The sequence below is a fragment of the Penicillium atrosanguineum genome (assembly GCF_028827265.1).
Source record: "Penicillium atrosanguineum strain IBT 20685 chromosome Unknown utg000004l_segment0_segment0, whole genome shotgun sequence".
Lineage (NCBI taxonomy): Eukaryota > Fungi > Ascomycota > Eurotiomycetes > Eurotiales > Aspergillaceae > Penicillium > Penicillium atrosanguineum.
In genome coordinates, this window is record NW_026623136.1 from 674,659 (window position 1) to 689,448 (window position 14,790).

Sequence of the window (14,790 nt, forward strand, 5' to 3'; positions counted from 1 at the left end):
ATAGGGTCCGAACCACTTGCTTTCAAATTTCTTCCCGGTCTCGTTCCGAATCAAAACCCAGTCGTTCGGCTGGAAGCTAGTTTTCGTGACGAGGCTGTCTCGTACACGCTTCGTCCTGATTGCTCGCGCAAGTAGCAGTTCGTTTGCTTTCGTGCGCGCATCGCTTAGGTTTCGGATAGCATCGGTGCGTAACGCTTCCGTTCCTGAGCCATCGGACGGATCACTGGGGATTCGCGGGTGAACTCCATACACCAAATAGAATGGACTGAATCTAGTAACAGCATGTTCGTGTACGCGCGTAGCGAACAATGCTTGCTGTAGATATAGATCCCAAGCCCTCGTTGGCTTATTCATTAGATACTTAGTAAGCATCCGTCCAAGAATTCCATTCAAATTCTCCACCTTCCCGTTCGTACGGGGGTGATAAGGAGTCGTCGTCCTATGCCGAGTCTGTAGCAACTTCACAAAGTAGCGTACGGCTCCGGCTAGGAGGTTTCGGCCATTATCGGAAATGATCTCCCTCGGCGCACCATAGTGCACGAAGATCCTTTCGAAAAGGAATAGTCCGATCGCTTCTTCGGTGGCATCCTTCACCGCTTGTGCGACAGGCCAACCCGTCGCATAATCGATTGCAGTGATTATCCAGCGGTTACCATTCGGGGTCGTAGGTAGCCTTCCGATCAGATCAATTCCCCATCTTTCAAACGGCTGAAGTCCTGCGGTCACCATCGGTTGCGAAACTTCGCGTTCGAGGCTCTTCCGCAGTCCCTGCGAAACTTGACAATTCGGACAAGTTCGCGCAGCTTCTTCGACATCGCGGCGCATCCCCGGCCACCACGCTCGTGGGCGAATGACTCCATTCAAGCCCGGGTGACCAAGATGCCCGAACTCCTGGTGTAGGCGTTCCACCAAATCACCACGCTGGCGGGGTTCCAAATAAGGCGCTCGGACCCCATCCCCATGGGTGAAGGTTAATTGGCGAGTAACCGCTACAGTCGACTGATTCGGGTCCGAAAGCTCTCGAAAACTTAAGTTCCCTGCATGTTTCAGCACTGCGTTCGCGATAGATTTCTCAACCGGAAGGGTACGATCGTCGAGATACCGTTCCGTAGCTGCCAACCACTTCTCCTCGGGTACGCCCATGAACGTACGCACCACGTTCAGTGACGCATCCCATATCGGTCGGGTCTCCGAAACATCGGCCGGGCCATCTCCCAGGAAATCAGGCCTCCGACTGATTGCATCGGGCACGATAGCTTCTGAACCCTTACGATACTGAATTTCCAGGTCATATTCCTGAAATTCGGCGACCCAACGAGCTAAGCGTTTGCTATAGGTCGTGGTCGTTTGCAAGTATTGAAGACTTGCATGATCCGTGACAATAGTTGTTTTGGTGCCGTTCTCGATATAACGGTCCCATATGCGCAGAGCTTCCTTAATGGCTAGTAGTTCTTTCTCGTGAACTGGGTAGTTTAGCTCCGCACCTTGCAGCTTCCTTCCATCGAAAGCCACAGGGTGAAAGCGGTTATTCGTGTCCGCTTGGAGCAAAACCATACCGATAGCCCACTCTGACGCGTCTGTTTCGATCCGAAAAGGCTTATCGCGGTCCGGTTGTGACAGGACGGGCGAGTTCGTCAAAGCCTCTTTCAGTCTCGTAAAGGCACTTTCGCAACTGATTGTCCATCGAATGGGTCGGAATTTGTTTTGTCGGATAGATGCGTCCAACTCCTTCAGTAAACTATGGAGTGGTACGCATATTGCAGCAAATCCTTCGATAAAGCGACGGTAATAGGTAGCTAAACCTAAGAACTGGCGGACTTCATGGACGTTTCGCGGTCGTGGCCATTCGCGTACGACCGTGACCTTCTCCGGTAAAGGCCGAAGCTGTCCATTTCCAATGATATGTCCGCAGAACTCAAGTTCGTTGGTCGCAAATTGACACTTCTGGGGCTGAGCGTATAGCTTATGCGAGTCCAGCAACGATAACACCTGATCGACATGATCATAGTGATCTTCCAAGCTATGAGAAAATATCAAGATGTCATCAAGATATACGACTACACACTTGCCCAAAAGTGGACGAAGGGTATCGTTCATAGTCGATTGGAAGGTTGCGGGTGCATTGCATAGTCCGAACGGCATCGCAAGCCATTCGTACTTACCCCATGTGGTGTTAAATGCGGTTTTCTGGATTGAATCCTCAGCCATCCGTACCTGCCAGTACCCGGATGTGAGGTCAATCTTCGATACCACCTTTGCGGTCCCGACCGTATCCAAAAGCTCTTGGATTCGCGGTAATGGGTAACCGTTCTTTACCGAAAGTCTGTTGAGGGCCCGATAATCGATACACATACGCCATGAACCGTTATGTTTCTTCACGAATATCACCGGGAATCCCCAAGGGCTACTTGACGGACGGATTAATCCACGATTGATCAAATCCTCTACCTGTCGGGCCTGTTCGTTCAGTTTCTCGGCCGATAGGGAGTACGCATTAATATTGATCGCGTGGGCATCTCCAGTGTCAATCTCGTGCGCGACTGGTCGTTCTGGGGGGAGTGCTTCGGGCAATTCCGCACGGAATACCTTGTTATATCTTGACAAGATCTCCTGCATCCGCGGATCCGAATGTGTTGGTGCCCCGAAAGCCTCCTTTCGCTCTAGATCGGGCGTCTCCCGAATAGCGAAGAATACCCCTTGCGACTGTCGCTTTCGCATCGCACGAGAACACTGCTTTGCGGAGATAAGGTTCAACCGTACTCTCGCGTTTCCTTCAAAACAGGGGACCTCAGCGGGCTGAATAACGTGCGTCTGCTGATGGTCCCGAATGGTCATTTTTCCGTTGACCCAATCGATCACAGGGTTAACATTTTGTAAGAAGTCTCTTCCAAGAATGAAGTCAAAATCTGGGAAGTCCAATATCCACATTTTTAAGACTCCACGCCACGGTCCGATCCGGACCGGAACCTTTAGTTTCGCACGCGTACGAAGCTCTTCTCCATTCGGGAGCTTAACGGTGATAGGATTCGTAGTCGTTCGCCTCCGAATTCCATTCGTCCGAGTCCGATTTCTGCTGCTCAGCCTCTGCTGGTAGCGTTCGTCGACGTCGTGCTTTTGCCCTTTGTTTGGCAATAACACGTCTTGTAGATTCTCCTTCAGACGGGTCACAACGTCTAATGATATAAACGTATGCGACGCGCCACTATCGAGTAGAGCGGTCACGGTCGGAGGCGTTGAAGCGTTTCCGAGCGCGATTGTGTAGTAAAGCAATGAATCACCCAAGACATTTAGTGATATATCTAGGCGTTCTTCACCAAGATCCCTTTCGGCCGGATCTAAACGATCAAGACTGGAGAAATTTGGTGTGTGGGAAGCCTTACGGATGCGAGCGGCCAAGGCTTCGTAAGTAGTCGCCCGCATTAGTTTTTTGACTGGCCTTTCCCACTGTTGCTTTCCTTTTTCGGAGCCGGACAATTACGTTTGTAATGTCCCTTTTGGTCACAATTATAACACTTAATTGTCGAAAGGTCTTTCGAACGGGACCGTAGGGCAGTCAGCTCCATATCGTCCGGGTTCGTTCGGTTAATATAACCAGCGACCATTGCTCCTCGCTCAAACTCAATAAATCGTTGAATAACGTCTTGCAGAATGGTCGTGCGATCTTGTTCTCGATCCTCAGCCCAACGCTTCTGTAAGTTCACGTTCGCACCCATTCGCAGGTATTGGATCAGGACTTGTTCCGGAATATCGATTTCGCAATCGTACGCAGCTTGCTGTAGATTGATCGCATACTCATGGAATGACGATTGTCCTTGCCTTAAGTTCGCGAAGCGATCCCATCGTTTTTCGGGTCCGAGGTGCTCCGAAAACTCGCGATTGATCCAATCCTTATAGGCTTGCCAGGTAGTGATTTCTTCACCATATCTACCGGCAACTTGATCCGTGTACGCACGCCAGGTTTCGGCAGCGCGCTTTAGCAATCGTCCACTTGCATGAATAATTTTGGTACTATCGTCTGGTTCAGCGCCAGCGTACGAAGATATCTCGCGGAAGTAGCGTTCGCAGTCGCGTAGATACTTCCGTGCAGCATCAGACTTCACCGCGCCCTGGTAGTTCTCGATAGGACGGATGTTCTTTAACACTGCCTTTCGTACGGCCTTCTGTGCACTACCGTCCCGAGAGAACGTAGAGCGAGTGGTTTCAGAAGTGTCTGGCGTACCTTCGACCGGGCCAGTTTGCATACGTCTGAGGGTTTCCGCTAACTGTTGGATTGGGTCCTCTTGGGCACGAGCATGCTCGTTCTCCATACGTTGCCGTTCGGCTTCTCGGAGGCGGGTGTTCTCGGCTAGAATACTAGCCGACTGCTTGATCAGCATTGACTGAATCGGCAAACTTTCTTCGGGAATAGTTGCCCAAGCACGATAGAATACTTCCGCGCTATCCGGTGGCAACGAACGTAGGGCATGCTCCGTGTCCGGAGACATAGAACGTAGGAACTGGGGGCCTTCGGTGATGTTATCGGACATGATTGCGTGTAATCGGGTGTGAACGAATAAGAACGTAAATGTTCGAAGTAGTTTCTTTGAAAATGTTAATTCCACTGGGTCTTTTACTTCCTCTCTTAAGATGGGTCTTCTTTCAGAGCCAGGAAGGACACGTAATCATCTGTTTACCACCTCCTGATGATCGTATACGAATGTGATATGTATCAACATGAGTATCTCTGACCAATCTCTGCCGTTCATAGCCCTAGTCGGCGGGTCGTCGAGGTGCCGATCACTTCAGCACGTAACTTCCTCACACCGCTAGTTTCCGGGCGTACACTTTCGTGTTCAGATGAATGGCGACCAGAAAGGATCAGGAAAGACTCGAATACTCTTCAACATCGCGTACGCAAGCGATCTCGATCATTCGCTTCAGGTGATCGTTTGTAGGAAAGGAGGCATATCCAACGTCAATGCTTCCGTTCCCGGCCGACCGTGGCAGGTCGACCAGTCAAGGACATGCTACCAGATGAGATTCTGGAGGTGGAAAGGTGTGTATTGCTAAGTAAGTGTACGAAAGGATAGAAATATGCCTTAAGGGCGGTGCCGTATGGCAGAAAAAGTAGGGTAACGTGACCGTTCGTATCCCCATACAAGGCCGTGTTATCACAATAGGATATAGATAAGTAAGAACTTATAGCAAGATAATAATATTAGATATAGATAAAGGAAAAGTAAATAAAGCTTTTCGCTTATAACTCTAAGGAGTTAAATAAGAACTAATAGACTATTTCTAGGGAGTTTAGGGCTTAGTCGGGAGCGAATAAGTAGCTCTAAAAGAATAAAAGTAAGTACTATTAAGATTTTATACGCGAAAAAGGGTAAGAACCTATTTAGGTAGTATTAGAGTTAAATAAAAGGAATAACCAATTCTATTATTAAAAAAGTTATAATTAATATAACGTAATCCACACCAAACCCGCCACCCCATCCACTTATTCTTCATTTATGAAGCTTTTATAAAACCACAACGCCTTTATATTCAATTTAAACCTTATCAGGGCATGCATACGCCCTATGACTAGGCTTTCTGTATATACTATATGCGTATTGACGTCTATTGGGCTAATTACCGGTCGCTGAAGCCCTCGGCGTGGGTGTTGCAGAGTCCACCCCACCACCTTCTGTGCCACCTAGTAGACTAATGCCTTACTTATGGGCTTTATGAACAAATAAGCCCTTATCGCGCTGTATTTGTCGTTTAGGCAATACCTTTTTTTTCATCTTCTTGTAGTTTGCGGTGCGTAAATGCGTTACTTCTTGCTCCAATAGAAGGATACGCTTTATGACTTATTCGCATGCCTTATAAGCCTGATTAAATGCCTCTTTTATAGGCGTAGGTGGGCTATCAGACCGATATTTAATAAGTCGTCTTACTAATGCCCTATATTTTGAAAGCTACTTGATATTACTTAGTGTCGGCCGTGTAGGGAGGCGGATACCACGAAGCTTTTCGTGGAGCGGGGTACGCTTTTGTAGATGCTTCCCCACCACGGACCGTTGAACTATCCGACCAAGGAAAGGGTTGATCGGATAAAGAAAGAATAATAAGAATAAGATAGAGTGCAAAGGGCTTATGCACTCTAAATGAGTACAATCCACAATCCTCAAACAAAGGACTAAGCAGAAGGTCTTTCTAAGTAGATAGAAAGGGATAGTAGAATATTTGAAGAGAGTGAAAGGTCTGTTCTTTCTACTTAGTGTCTCGCGCGTATTTATAGACAAAAAGTGGTTAAAGTCACATGCTTTATATCAGATAAACAGAATAGAATCAGGGAAGGAAATGTGATAGAACTGATAGCGTGATGAGGGATATATTATCGATCTAGTGGGGTAAAGAGGGGTAAGCGGTTTAGAGGGGTAAATCATATTCATATCTCTTTCTTTTCTTCTTCTTCTTCTTCTTCTTATGTTAAATAAGAGAAGGTAAGGGCAAAATAAGGACTTAGTAAAACTTACTTAAAATCTTTAGGACACTAATTATCTATAGACCTACTAAACAATAATTAATTTAAGAACTGAATTAATATATTATAAGCTAAGCCCTAATAAACCTAATTAATACTATATAATTAGTTAATACTTACTTATTTAGGAGGGTTAACTAAGCCTAAAAAAGCCTAAAAATCCTATAAGATAATATTACTACTTCCGTATATTATTATTATTTAAGAGCCGTCGAATTAAGTCGTATTTCACTAATAAGTCAGAAGATAGTTAGAGCCTTTATAGAGAGATAAATAAGCCTTATTCGAAACCTTAGCTAGTAGATTAACCCGCTTAATCTTCGGATTATCTTTAATTATAGCAAAAAGACGCGACTGATTATTGTAGGCGGCCAGAGCGAGGCTAAAAGACACTATTTAGACGTTTACGGTCCTTCTTAACCGTATAGCGAATACCAGAAAAGGAGACCTAGGGATAGCGCTTATATCCCTACCTAGTAGCCTAGGATAGCTTATAGATATATTCGAGTAAGGTAGGGGGTAAACTCTGAACATAGTGCTTTAGTCTTATGCAAAAAAGGGGTATTTAGGGTAGATATATGTTGGAATTTGAACCAATGCTACATTAGGTGAAGGTATCCTCTTATTCAACATAAGAAGAAGAAGAAGAAGAAGAAGAAAAGAAAGAGATGCGAGCATGATTTACCCCTCCAAACCGCTTACCCCTCTTTACCCCACCAGATCGATGACATATCCCTCATCACGCCATCAGCTCTATCACATTTCCTTCCCTGATTCTATTCTGTTTATCTGATATAAAGCATGTGACTTTAACCACTTTTTGTCTATAAATACGCGCGAGACATCAAGTAGAAATGATAGACCTTTCACTCTCTTCAAATATTCTACTATCCCTTTCTATCTGCTTAGAAAGACCTTCTGCTTAGTCCTTTGTTTGAGGATTGTGGATTGTGCTCATTTAGAGTGCATAAGCCCTTTGCACTCTATCTTATTCTTATTCTTTTCTATCTTTATCCGATCAAGCCTTCCTTGGTCGGGTAGTCAACGGTCCGTGGTGGGGAAGCATCTACAAAAGCGTACCCCGCGCCACGAAAAGCTTCGTGGTATCCGCCTCCCTGCACGGCCGACAATATAAGACAAAGCACGCTAGTTGACGCTATTAGTATAGATATTAGATCTAGCGTATTTCTATAGGCGGTAAGTATAGTAGAAGGCGGTGTATTAAGTGGGGCTAGAGGGGGTATCGACACTTTTACTATGTCACTATATCTTTAGTAGTAGCTAGTATACCTTAATAAGGTATAGTAGCTAATTATTATAGTAATTATTAATTTAAGAACTTTACTAAGTATACTAAGAAGGGCTATAGTATATCTTTAGGGTAATATAGTCTAGCTTATAAAAATATCGCGAATAATAGCTATAATATATAATAAGGATACTAATAATACTAGCCTCCCTTTACCTAATACCTAATAACGTATATTGAGTAGAAAGCCTAAGCGTTTAAAGTTATATAATAGCTACGTACTTAAGTCTTAATAATTTATTATTTTATTCTATATACTAATTAAATTATACGATATTTTTCTCTAAATTCTTTTTAAAAAAGCTAATACTATATAGCTAAATAAGCGTAACTTCTTAACTATAATTCTAATAGTTATTATAATAAAGAGCTTAAAGATAAAATTTTAATATCTTTTAGCTAATAAATCCTAAATAGAGAATAAAGTATAATTAGACCCTATAGTCTATATATATTAAGTCCTATAGATATTCACTAGAATTAAGGCCTAAGTAGTATATATATAGCTAAAAAACTATTAAGAAAGAGTTAAGTATTTAATACTTATCCTACCGCGTAATACAAAGTAATAGTAATAATAAAAATACATAGATTAAGGTTTATTTTTATCGACCTAAGTTAAGACTTAAAATTAACAATCTAGAAATATAGACTGAAATTAGGTCTTCTTTAAAAATAATCTCTAATCCCTAAATCTTTACTAAATTAATTTATAAGCCAAGGTGTAGTTTTATTTATAGATAAAACTATCTAACTTTCTACTATATTTTATTAGACTATTTAATCTTTTAAAATACTTATAGATTATTCTGTAGACTTCTTAATATAAAATAAGTATAGAATATTAGAAGAAGAGATATTTACTAGAATAAATATAGACTATTTAAATTTTATAGAAAAGTAAAAGTAACCTAGGCTATATTAAAAGCTATAAATAACCTATCTGGACCTAGATTTATATAAAATCTAGGTCTTATTATATATGATTCGGCTAATTTATCTAAAATTAAATAATATTAATTACGTTTATTCTAGTTATAGTCTTTTTAGATTATTAAGAAATACCTCTATATACTAATTAATTAATAGTAGTAATTAGGTATTTATATACTTTAAGTAGGATTCGACCATAGAGTTATAATAGACGCCTAAGAATATAGGATAAAGATAGAGGAAACGCTTTATTTTTATTATTTTATTTTCTATATACCTAAGAATACCCTATACTTTATTTTATTATCAATCTATTAGAATATAGACTAATATATATATAGGTAGATCTATCCTCTTATTTAATATAAGAGGAGAACCACTAGAACCCTAAACCCTAATTAGATATTTATTATATATCTTAGTGCGAGGAAGATAGTCGATAGTTATATAACTAAAATAGACCTTAGCCCTAGAAGAGTAGGGGGGATCACTCTCTTTGGGGGTCGATAGCCCTTCCCTTAGGGGTAAAAGGCACTCACGCTAGGGGGTGCGTATAGGTGGTTAATACCGCCTAGATTCTTAACTCTTTTCTATGATATTCTATCTACTTCTACCCCACCTAATCTATATTTATCCTTATTATCTATAGTTTATATACTTCTATCTAGTTCTATTACTTCTATTTAAGGTATTATTTCCTTTAATCCGAAGTATATAATACTAAGGTATATTTATCTATAAATACGCGATAAATTACTAGGTAAAAGAATTAGACCTTTTACTCTTATTAGAAACTGCCTAACTTCCTTTCTTACTTATCTTATATATAAAGGGTAAAGGCCCTTATTTAGTGTGATTATTTCTCTATAAGTTAAAGCGTGAATTATTCTTATGTAGGCTATATCGGCTTATAATCTATCCTATAAGTTTTCCTTTATCTAATTTAGATTGACTAATTAGATAAAGCGGTATAAGGCATTAAAGGTATACGTAAAGCTTAGTTAGCGCTATAAATAGCTTTATAGTATCACCGCCCTTATTAATTAATAATAATAATAAAGGAAGTTAGTAAGATATAGGAGCGTTCGTCCTCGAACGTCACTAAATCTATATATATATAATAAAATAATACTATAATAATATTCGGGCGCGTATATAAATAAAGGCATATACGCGGATAGACGCGTTAATAATAAATATATATAGGTAAATATAGGCGCTAATATAAACCTTTAAAAAGTTTGGGTTAGCTTATAATACCTTAGTGATCTAGGGTAGTACGTAACCTATTAATAATTAAGCTTAACTAATTAGAGCTATTTATTATAGATTACATCTATAGGATTAATAATAAGATTAATAAGTGTCGGCCGGTAGAGGGTAGGTGGATACTATAAGAGCTTTATAAAATTGTACCCTACGCTATAATAATAAAAGCTTCCCTACTATAGACCGTAGGACTATCTCACTAAGGACGGGCTTAATTAATTAAAGGTAGAAAGAATAAGATAGTGCAAAGGGCTTATATACTCTAAATAAGTATAGTCTATAATCCTTAAATAAAGTACTAAGAATAAAGTCTTTCTAAGTAAATAGAAAGGAATAGTAGAATATTTAAAGAGAGTAAAAGGTCTATTATTTCTACTTATTATCTTATATATATTTATAGATAGAAAATAGTTAGTCTTTTACTTAGGATAAAAGGATAGTATTAAATTAATAATAAAAAGAATAGACTAGACTATTATTAATAATAAAAAACTAAGCCAATAACTTATATATTTCGCGAGGTAAAGATAGGTAAAAATATTTCTTTAATATTAGATAAAAAGAGGGTTTAGCTTAATAACTTTCTTTATTTAATAACTCCTCTTATTATTAAAATAAGAGAATAAATTCACCTTATATAGCGTTAGTCTAAATTCTAATAATAAGATTAGTGGGATTAATAAAGTTATATATTTATATAGGATTAGAAGTAAATTAGAAAGGCCTAATTAAGAGAATTACTTTATTATATATATTTATTATTCCTAGATATAAAATTATACGAAAGTTCGCCTCTTCTTTTTCTTTTCTACTCTCTCTAATCCTAACTCTCTCTTCTTATTTATTTTTAGCCTTCCCTACTTATTCGCCTATCCTTAGGTATCTACGTTCGCTTGCTATTTAGAATATTATTTTTTTTTTTATAACTTCTAACTTACTTATTCGCCTTATATCGCCTACTATAGCTAAATTAGTATAATATATATCTTACTTATACTTATCTAAATCCTTCTATTCCTCTTACTTCTCTATATCTTCTTATTCCTTTAATTATATATATTCTTTTATCTCCTATTTTAGCTAAGCGTATTTATTTCTTTATTAGCCTAAGTATTAATAATAATCTTTTTACTAAAATCTTATATATTACTTTTAAGTATTCTAGATACTCCTCTTCTATCTACTATTTATTAGCGTAATAATAGTCCCTAAGATTATAAGATAATTATTACTTTTTATACTACCTAAATTTATGAATTAATTATATTTTAATATATAGTAATATTCCTTTTATTAGAATATCGACCAATATATAGTGATATATTATTAGTATTTGCACCCTATTATATTATATCCTAACCGCCCTTAATACACCGCCTACCTATTATATCTACATATAACCCCTATTATTATCTACCTATAATCCTCTTCCTATAATCCTCTAAACTATACCTCGCGGTCCTAAGCTTAAACCATATATACGCGAGCGTATATATAAATTAAAAAGATTAGCAAAATAGGGTGCAAAACGTATCTAGAAGAATACGTTCCCTAATATTTCTCTATCCACTATCCACTATACCCTTCGGTAAGATCTAAAGCGTTTAAAGGGTATTTCCCTACTTCGCTCTGGCGTACCTTGTAAGCTTACTACGGAGGACTGAGACCGTATATATAATACTATTTAAAATCGTCCTAATATTACCCACGAGGATCTGCTTACTAAGGTTAATTATAAGGTTAAAGTGATATCAATCTGGCGTTTAACGCATAATATAGGCCTCCGGAAGTGGCGAAAGATAAACCGACCTTACCTTATACCTATTCACGCTACGAAATATTTTGTTTGGGCTTTAACCTATCGCCACTTTACACCAGAGGACTAAAAAAGGGTTTTTTGGTCAGATAAAATAACTAATAAACGCGGATAAGGCGCTTGGAAGGAGTGGATATTTATTCCTCCTAAAAATTAGCTTTAAGAGCGCGAGTCTAGTATTCAAATAACTCTATCGAAAGGTATTAGAATTTAGACTAATACTACATTAGGTAAAGGTATCCTATTTATCTTATAGCTATTTCTTAGACTTAGAACTCTAAGATTTACTCCTATTAGTATAGTAGGGAGGCGGATACTATAAAGCTTTTTGTGGCGTGAGGTACGCTTTTGCTAATACTTCCCTACCACGGACCGTAGGCTATCCGGCTAAGGAAGGCTTAATTAGATAAAGACAGAAAGAATAAGATAGAATATAAAGGGCCTATATATACTAAATAAGTACGATCTATAATCCTTAAAGGACTAGAAGAAGGAAGGATAGTAGAATATTTAAAGAGAGTGAAAGGTCTATTATTTTTACTTAATATCTTACGCGTATTCATAGACAGAAAGTGCTTAAAGTCATATACTTTATATTAAATAAATAGGATAGAATCAGGGAAGGAAATATAATAGAACTGATAGTGTGATAAGGGATATATTATTAATCTAGTGGGGTAAAAGGGGTAAGCGGTTTAGAGGGGTAAATCATATCTATATCTTTTTCTTTCTTTCTTCTTCTTCTTCTTCTTCTTCTTTTATTAAATAAAAGGATAGCTTCACCTTATATAGTATTTATTAGAATATCGACTAATATATATAAGTAAATCTATCCTCTTATTATTTAACATAAAAGAGGACAAACTAGGTTTAGGCTAGGGAACCCTAAGCCCTAGTTAGATATTTATTATATATCCTAGCGCGAGGAAGATGGTTAGTGGTTACGTGACTAAAATAGACCTTAGCCCTAGAAGAGTAGGGGGGACTAGTCTCCTAGGGGGTGAATAGCCCTTCCTTTAGGGGTAAATGGCACTTACGCTAGGGGGTACGTATAGGTGGTTAATACCGCCTAGATTCTTAACTCTTTTCTATACTATTCTATCTGCTTCTACCCCGCTTAATCTACGTTTACTATGCCTTATATATGATATTATCGTCTAATATTATTATCTATAGTCTATATACTTCTATTCAGTTCTATCACTTCTATTTAAGGTATTTCCTTTAGTCCAAAGTATATAATACCGAGGTATATTTATCTATAAATACGCGATAGATTACTAGGTAGAAGAATTAGACTTTTTACTCTCTTTGGAAACTACCTAAGTTCCTTTCTTGCTTATCGTATATATAAAAGGGTAAAAGTAACCCTTAGTTAGTGTGATTATTCCTCTATAAGTTAAAGCGTGAATTATTCTTATTTAGGCTATATTAGTGTGTAGTCTATCCTAAGAGTCTTTCTTTATCTAACTTAGATCGACTAATTAGATAAAGCGATATAAGACACTAAAGGGGTACGCAAAGCCTAGTTAGCGCCACGAACGGCTTCGTGGTATCACCGCCTTTATTATCTAACTTTATCTATCTATAATAGTGATATTAATAATATTACTTACCTTACTCCTAAGAAAATATAATTATTTATACCTAGTCCCTCTAATAGCTAGTAACTACTTAATTCTTTAATACTAAGTTTCTTTGGTCTCCTTATTCTCTTACGATATCCCCCTCTCTTACCTTTATTAGCCTTATTTAGAAAAAACTCCTTACCCTCTATAATATAGAGATATATATTAAGTAGGTAAATTAGTACCTTAAGACTAGCTAGAGGAAGCTAAGTAAGATATAATAGGGTTCAGTCTATCTCTTAGATACCTAGAAGTAATTTTATTAAGTAGCTAATACCTTTAATAGTGCACTAAAGGTTATATGAATATTGTAGCTAGGTTTTTATATATCCTTATTCTTTTAAGGGGAATAGCTTAGAATATAATCTTTATAATAGTAAGGTATATTAAAAGTTATCGGCCGTGCAGGGAGGCGGATACCACGAAGCTTTTCGTGGCGCGGGGTACGCTTTTGTAGATGCTTCCCCACCACGGACCGTTGAACTATCCGACCAAGGAAAGGGTTGATCGGATAAAGAAAGAATAATAAGAATAAGATAGAGTGCAAAGGGCTTATGCACTCTAAATGAGTACAATCCACAATCCTCAAACAAAGGACTAAGAAGAAGGTCTTTCTAAGCAGATAGAAAGGGATAGTAGAATATTTGAAGAGAGTGAAAGGTCTGTTATTTCTACTTGGTGTCTCGCGCGTATTTATAGACAGAAAGTGGTCAAAGTCACATGCTTTAAACAGAATAGAATCAGGGAAGGAAATGTGATAGAACTGATGGCGTGATGAGGGATATGTCATCGATCTGGTGGGGTAAAGAGGGGTAAGCGGTTTGGAGGGGTAAATCATGTTCGCATCTCTTTCTTTTCTTCTTCTTCTTCTTCTTATGTTGAATAAGAGGATACCTTCACCTAAAGTAGCATTGGTCCAAATTCCAACAACTATTAAGCTCCTAAATACAGAAGAGTTTAATATATATAAAAAATTGAAGGTTTTTAGTCTAGGTTAGACTATAGTATATAGTTTTAAATATATAGATATTGAATTTCCTAGATTTTAACTTTATTCTTTAGAAGGGACTTCTAAGATATTATAGATAGAACTAAGTGAAGCTCTCCCCTAAGAAAAGGATTTAATTAATTAAAGATTCATCTATCTATAGGAATCCTAGTAATATTTATAGAGAAATATATATATTAACTATCAGGCCTTTAATAGCCTTTTATCTATTTGATATAGTTAGGACTACAAAGGTAATATTGAAGATTAATTCACCTTACTTTTAGATACTAATAGATATAGATAGTCAAGGATTTAATCCCGAAAACTATATTT

At 38.2% G+C, this 14,790-nt stretch overlaps 1 protein-coding gene across 1 annotated transcript; it reads right to left on the reverse strand.

Moving 5' to 3' along the window:
• Window positions 1–3,419: 3,419 nt before the first annotated feature.
• Window positions 3,420–4,526, reverse strand: N7443_005558 (zinc finger CCHC domain-containing protein; the record flags this gene model as incomplete). Its single annotated transcript, XM_056885614.1, has 1 exon — window positions 3,420–4,526. One exon carries the CDS (start codon window positions 4,524–4,526, stop codon window positions 3,420–3,422), a length of 1,107 nt encoding a protein of 368 aa, XP_056741062.1.
• Between the last annotated feature and the right edge of the window lie 10,264 nt (window positions 4,527–14,790).